The sequence below is a fragment of the Otolemur garnettii genome, unplaced genomic scaffold (assembly GCF_000181295.1).
Source record: "Otolemur garnettii isolate 467f Iridium unplaced genomic scaffold, OtoGar3 scaffold00018, whole genome shotgun sequence".
In the NCBI taxonomy this organism is placed as follows: Eukaryota; Metazoa; Chordata; class Mammalia; order Primates; family Galagidae; genus Otolemur; species Otolemur garnettii.
In genome coordinates this window covers 20,119,143-20,125,840 of record NW_003852413.1, presented here as the reverse complement: position 1 = coordinate 20,125,840, position 6,698 = coordinate 20,119,143, and the positions used below count along the sequence as shown (strand labels likewise).

Here is a 6,698-nt window from a genome sequence, read left to right as displayed (position 1 = left end):
TCACCCTCTCACACCAAGGACCCAACACAGAAGGGGCCAAGGAGTTCAAGACGCTCAGACTTGCCCTTGGGGGAGGACCTCAGACTCAAGCTTCAGATGCACAGGTGTGCTCACATAGTCCCAAAGATGCTGGGAGAGGGCTGGAAGAAGTGGGTCATCCTACAGTGTTCAATACTGAGATGTTTGGTAACCCGGCTTTGGTATTTTTTTTTTGTTTTTTTTTTGCAGTTTTGGCCCGGGGTGGGCTTGAATCCACCACTCCTGGTATATGGGGCCAGCGCCCTACTCCTTGAGCCACAGGCGCCGCCCCTATTTTTTTCATTTTCTTTAATGTACTGGGAAGCTTTTAAAAATGCGAGTGTATCCCAGCTACAAGTCAGCATAACCCAGCCTGTTCACCTGGAGTGCTTGGGGTGGCCCACATGAAGCTCATGCGACACCCCACACTCTGGGCCCCTCTACCTGCCTCCCATCCTCTCTGTCCCTGGGTCCCAGGGAGTTCCCAGCCAGAGACCACAGAGCTTGCTCACCACCAGAACTGGATCCTGAAGACTTGAGGGCTGCTTGGAGCCTGGGGAGGCATGCCTGCGCTCCCGCCTGTGATCCTCTGGGTGGATGGGGGAAGGGCTGGGGGTAGGCAGCTTCCAGTCCAGCTAGGGAGGCAAAGAAGCAGTCAGGCCCTGTGGTCTGCCCATCTCTCCCATCCGAAGGTGCCCTAGCTGTGGGGCTGGGGCTTGCCTCCCCCACAGCTCTTTCTTCCACCAGGTTCTCACCTTGAGAGGGTTAGGGGACGGCTGTGGGGAACATTGAAGGCCCCCCTGGGGCTGCACATCCAGGATGTAGAGCAGGTCAGAGGATTGGGACTGGCTGGGGAGGTGGATGCTGAGTCGGAGGCCACTCACAGTCCCAGGGCCATCATTGTGCAGCTACAGGTGGGGCAGAGAGCTCCACATCCGGCCTACAGCTCTGAGGACCCTCTCACCTTATCCCGGGATCCAAAGGTTACTTCCTACCTCATAGGTGTGTTCCACTTTGGGGCCCCAGCTGTCTGAGATGTTCTGCTTCCTGTCACCTTCTTCTGCTGCCACTACCAGGGAGGCTGGAAAGGAGTTCCTACAGGTGCCCAAGCCCCCAGAGAGAGTATGATCTTTGACTGGCCTGTGGAGGGTCCTCCAGGGCCTGTTGAACTTTAGAATCCTGCCTGCCATCTCCTTTTTCCACCCCTGGCCTCTCACCCGTGCAGCTCCAGTTGTGCCTCTGCCCAGACTGGCACATCCAGCAGCACAGGCTCACTATTTGGATTCTGGCTGTTTTTGCTGGAGGGGAGAGGAGAGGATAAGTAGAAGCATGTCTGTGACGCCAGCCCAGTGACTCTCTGGGGTGGAGCCAGAATTTTAGAGGGCTCAGGGAGAGTTAATTTCATAACCAGCATGCCCCACTGAAGTTAGATCTAGGAAACAACTTCCTTTAGGATGCCAAGACTCAAATACAAGTCTCTGAGGAACAAAGGGAACAGGGAGGTCTGAAGACTAGGCATCTCAGAAGACCATCTGGGTAGAAGAGGTGTGAAGGGCTCTACCTTGAGGTCATATAGGGGCTGGGGGTAGGTAGGAGAGCTCCCAAGTCAGTACCTCCTGATCTGCAGCTGGAAGGACACATGCTCTCCAACTTCTTCCAGGTTTCCCACACTCACCAACATCGTGATTCCTATCTAGGGGACAGGGAGAGCCAAAGTCACTGCCCATGTGCTCTCTCTGGGCAGCCCTGCCCTGAATGTGGCCTCTAATCCTCACCCTCAAAGATCACCAGTATTATCTTTATTTTCTCCTCAGAGGAGAAAAGTCACTCACCCAAGAACATGCAGCTAGGAAGTGTGAAGACAGGAATCTATCCCAGAGCTATTTGATTCTAAAACCCAGCCCCTAAAATCTGGCTGTCCCTGTGCGGACACCCAGCAACCATGACTCAGCGGTCTCACCTGGGCGTTCTTCTTCATGGGGTTGCCTAGCTCACACAGCACCACCTTGGTCTCATTTTCCTTCTTCTGGTTACAGGTGAGCCTCTCAAAACCCTTCATGGAGGAGGTTCCAAGAAAGAAATTGGTTACAGAACATCCTGTATATATTTAAGCTCCCTTGGAAAGTCAGGAAAAGACTTGTGTGCCAGGGTGGGAAGGAGGTGTTTCTTGGGGTGAGATTTCAAGGGACTATCATGATCTATTACATATGTTGTTGTAGCACTTTATTATATTTTATGAATTTTCATTTTGGAAATAAAAGCCACAAAACATTACATAGAGTATGACCCCAACAACATCATCCAAATAACAAATAAATATATACTTATGTGAGTGCCTGTCAATGTTAGGAAAAAGACTTGAAAGAAATCCATCAAATGTTAACAGAGATTCCTATTAATATTTACTTTTCAAGCCATTTAGGGTGGTTTCATAATAGGGTTCTTGAATTTTGTGCCATGAGCAAGTAGTCCTATTTCAGATAAAAAAGAATTTCTTTTCTTTTCTCTCTCTCTGTCTTTTTTTTTTTTTTTTTTTTTTGAGACAGAGTCTCACTCTGTTGCCCTGGGTAGAGTACTATAGTGTTATTATAGCTCACAGCAACCTGACACTCCTGTGCTCTACCGATCCTCCTGCCTCAGCCTCTCAAGTAGCTAGAACTATAGGCCATGACACCTGGCTAATTTTCCTATTTTTAGTAGAGATAGGGTCTCATTTTTGCTTAAGGTAGTCTTAAACTCCTGATACTTAAGCGATCCTCCCACCTTGGCCTCCCAGAGTCCTTGGATTACAGGCTAGGATTACAGTAAAGCATAATAGAAGGGGGAGCTTTCAGGGAGGGAGATGAGAGTCAAGGCTCGGCACCTTCCAGATCCCCAGCAATGCGGTGGGGGCTCACCTCCACATTGCTGAGGGCACGCATGTAGTAGGCCCCTGAGGGCAGGTGTACGGCCAGCTCTGCCTCGTATGCTCCCTCACCCTCGTTGGCTGCGTCCATCTGCAGCTCCAGCACATTATCTGCCCCAACTAGGAGTGGGGAGCCCGTCCTACAGGGGGAAAAGGTGAAGCCAAGGAGGCTGGATCCAGGTCCAGGCCTAAGAGCTGGAAGGAGAGGAGGACACCTAGATGGGGAGTAGATATCACTGGGGCAGAAAGGTTCAGGGTAGAACAGAGTGGGAGGTCTCACACATTGGCAGTGAGCTGGAGCTGTGGCACACACACGTCATCTTCCCCACAGTCCAGGATGATGCGGGTCTAGAGGGGGCACAGCAGAGTGTTCAGGTAAGCTGGGGGTATGTGAAGTTGGTGGAGTCAAATCAGGGTTAGGATAGGCTTGGGATTCACATCGGGGAATAAGAAGATTATCTGAGTTTAGAGATGACATCAAATCTTTGGAGTTTACATGAAGATTGGGGACAATGTCAGAGTTGGTAATATCAGGGCTTGTGGACTTAATCAGAGTTTAGAGGACATTGAGATTTTGCAATTTTCATTAGGGCTTAGAGTGACATCAGATATTAGAGGTGATATCAAGGTTGGGGGGTTCACATTATGACTTGGACACTATCTATAACCCTGACTTTCTGAAAGGGATTCTATACCTCCCTTGCCTGCCCTTGCCTGTCTCTACCTGCTCCTGGACATGGGTGTCTCCATGCAGCACGACAGCAGGGGCTGCTCCAGCCTCCTCCTTGGTGAGCAGGGACACGTTGAGACTGAGCACAATGGGACTTAACTTATCCCGGAAGTCTGCCTCGTCCTAGGGGGGAACAAGAGTCAGGGCATCTTGCTATTGTACACACTCCACTTCTCCTGTCCAGTAGGCGCCACAGTCTACTAACCATCCCTGAACCCACAGCACCCAGCCCAGTGCTCCAGGGCTGGATGAACAAGTCTGGTAGATGAGCTCTGCACACCCAGCCCTGCCAATCTCCAGCTGAGCTTACTCGAAGAAAGGCCTTAGTAGTGCGGCAGATGGGTTTGTGCCTTCCTCCCAGGTCCAGGTTGAAGGTGGTGCTTGCCTGTTGAGAGTCGAGCAGGAGCACCCGCCGGCCCTGGCGGGGCTTCTGCCTATCAAGCTGCAGCTCAGCATTTAGGTCTGTCAGGGCAGGCGGGAGTAAGAATGTCCCCACCAGCCTCCAGAGGAATTTGGGCCCACCTCTTGCCCACCTCCTCCCTGCTACTCACACAGCTTCTGAGGAATGTTGTGCCCAGTGGCTCCTACACACATCTGGATATCAAAGCTGCAAAGACATGCGTGGGGTTCAGAGGCTGGGGCCTTTCTGAGGTCCCAGATCCTGCCTGGCCCAGGCTTTCTACCTCCTCACCAGCTCACTGATGTCTTGGTCTGGGGCAGGAGACAATTTTTCACAGTAGGATTCAGTGAGTCTTGCACCAGCAAATGGACAGTGGCCATCACTACTGGCTGAGCTCTGATAAGATGGATTGGAGGAGGTTTGCCATTGTGGCCCCTCCTGACCCATCCCCCTCAGATGGTATGGGCCCTTCCCAACCCTGCCCCTGGAGCCAGAGCTTACCTGTATACAGTCACCTTGTTGGCCCCGTAAGCTCCTACCAGCAGGTCTATAGATATTGAGGGGGAGGGTCAGAAATGGAAAGTAGACAGGGCATAGGGTCCTCATCTCACCTTCCCAGGGGTTCCCCATTCAGCTTTCCCTACTGGAGGTTTGACATGGGGCCCTGGCATCCCAGTCACACAGACCAGTCAGAGACCATAGTGGGACAAGTTCAAGAACTTCTGGCAAATGCCCAAGGGCCTTTCTTGGGCATTTCTAGCTGGGGGAAGTATGGGAGCACCTGGGTATCCGTTGTCATCGATGTCTACAGCACCTCGAAGGGAAAATCCAAAGCCAGAGCCTTTGGGGAAGGGACTGTCCAGGACCTGAGAGGGGCGTGAACTCAGCCCCTCACTCTGACCCAGGAACACCAGCACCTGGCCCCGACCACTGGGGCCACCATAGGGGGCAGCCACTGCAACATCTGGAAGGAGTAACAGAAAGGGAGTAGTTATTTGTTATTTAATCCCCCCAGGGAACTTTGTATAATTTTCTTGAGCTCCTTCTCTGGATAGATCCCAGGAGACCAGGAAAGGTCCCTACCCTCCAAGAGTTTATAATCAGGTAGGCAGGAGCCCTGTCAAGTAGGCTGTTATGAACACAGTACTAGTTCTCCCTATCTATTAAGGAATCTATATTGAAAAGATTACCCCTCCCTCAATGTCTATAGACTCACTAGTGGATAGGTCTATACAATGTCTATAGGACTGTTATGCTATAAAATTAAACTCAATCCTGAACATTAGGCATTATTATTACAATTTTAAATAAAAAAAAAACTGAGTTCAAGAAGACTAGATAACTAAGGCCTACTCAACACTGGCCCCTAAGGATCTCTTCCTTTTGGGACCTTCATTCCTTTCCACTCCCACCATGCAGACACAGGCATATTGTGAGCTCATCATCATTAATAACTTTTAACATTACCTTAAAAAAATTGTCAGTCATCATAATACTTACTATTTCCTAACTGTTCTTTGCATATGATAGGAATTAAGATCTTTGAGATATATGTTGGAACTGTCTTTGTTTTATGACTTTGCTTTATAGTATGTTTTCCATGCAGTTTTTTAATTTTTTAATTCTTTTATATTATTATTATTATTATTTTGAGACAGAATCTCACTTTGTCACCCTCAGTAGAGTGCTATGGCATCTTATCTCACAGCAACCTCAAACTCTTGGGTTCAAGCGATTATCCTGCCTCTGCCTCCCGAGTAGCTAGGACTACAGGCACCTGCCACAACGCCCGACTATTTTTAGAGATGGAGTCTCACTCTTGCTCAGGCTGATCTTGAACCTGTGAGCTAAGGCAATCCTCCGGCCTTGGCTTCCCAGAGTGCTAGGATTATAGACATGAGCCACTGTGCTCAGCCAAGCCTTTTTTGTTTTACATATCTTTTTTTTTTTTTTTTTTAGAGACAGAGTCTCACTTTGTTGTCCTTATTAGAGTGCCATGAAGTCACAGCTCACAGCAACTTCTGGGCTTAGGTGATTCTCTTGCCTCAGCCTCCCGAGTAGCTGGGACTACAGGTGCCTGCCATGACACCCAGCTATTTTTTTGTTGCAGTTTAGCCAGGGCTGGGTTTGAACCTGCCACCCTGGGTATATGGAGCTGGCACCCGTCGCACTGAGCCACAGCACTGCCCTGTTTTACATATCTTTATGCAGTGGTTCTCAACCTGTGGGTCACAACCCCTTTGTAACAATGAAAATACATCCTGCATATCAGATATTTACCTTACGATTCATAACAGTAGCAAAATTATAGTTATGAAGTAACAATGAAAATAAATTTATGGTTGGGGGTCATCACAACATGAGGAATTGTATTAAAGGGTCGAGGCATTAGGAAGGTTGAGAACCAACTTGGTCTCTATAAAGCAGGCCTGCAGTCCTAGAACTCTGGGAGGCCAAGGCAGGTGGATTGCCTGAGCTTGGGAGTTTGAGACCAGCCTGAGCAAGAGTGAGACTCCATCTCTAAAAAATAGCCAGGTGTTGTGGAGGGCACCTGTAGTCCCAGCTACTCAGGAGGCTGAGGCAAGAGGTTCTCTTGAGCCCCAAGAGTTTGAGGTTGCTGTGAGCTATGATGCCATGGCATTCTA

At 49.6% G+C, this 6,698-nt stretch overlaps 1 protein-coding gene across 1 annotated transcript in view; it reads right to left on the bottom strand.

Moving 5' to 3' along the window:
* The window catches only part of ITGA2B (integrin subunit alpha 2b), a 17,294-nt gene that overhangs the window by 2,157 nt on the left and 8,439 nt on the right, over positions 1–6,698 (bottom strand). The window contains exons 13-26 of the mRNA XM_023511240.1: positions 4,835–5,017; positions 4,555–4,600; positions 4,345–4,449; positions 4,205–4,260; positions 3,964–4,115; positions 3,648–3,776; positions 3,204–3,271; positions 2,916–3,063; positions 1,979–2,071; positions 1,632–1,711; positions 1,236–1,316; positions 1,014–1,113; positions 774–926; positions 463–653 (exon numbers count right to left, since the gene is read on the bottom strand). Coding sequence (XP_023367008.1) covers positions 463–653; positions 774–926; positions 1,014–1,113; positions 1,236–1,316; positions 1,632–1,711; positions 1,979–2,071; positions 2,916–3,063; positions 3,204–3,271; positions 3,648–3,776; positions 3,964–4,115; positions 4,205–4,260; positions 4,345–4,449; positions 4,555–4,600; positions 4,835–5,017 — 1,585 coding nt within the window. The remainder of the gene's footprint in view (positions 1–462; positions 654–773; positions 927–1,013; positions 1,114–1,235; positions 1,317–1,631; positions 1,712–1,978; positions 2,072–2,915; positions 3,064–3,203; positions 3,272–3,647; positions 3,777–3,963; positions 4,116–4,204; positions 4,261–4,344; positions 4,450–4,554; positions 4,601–4,834; positions 5,018–6,698) is intronic.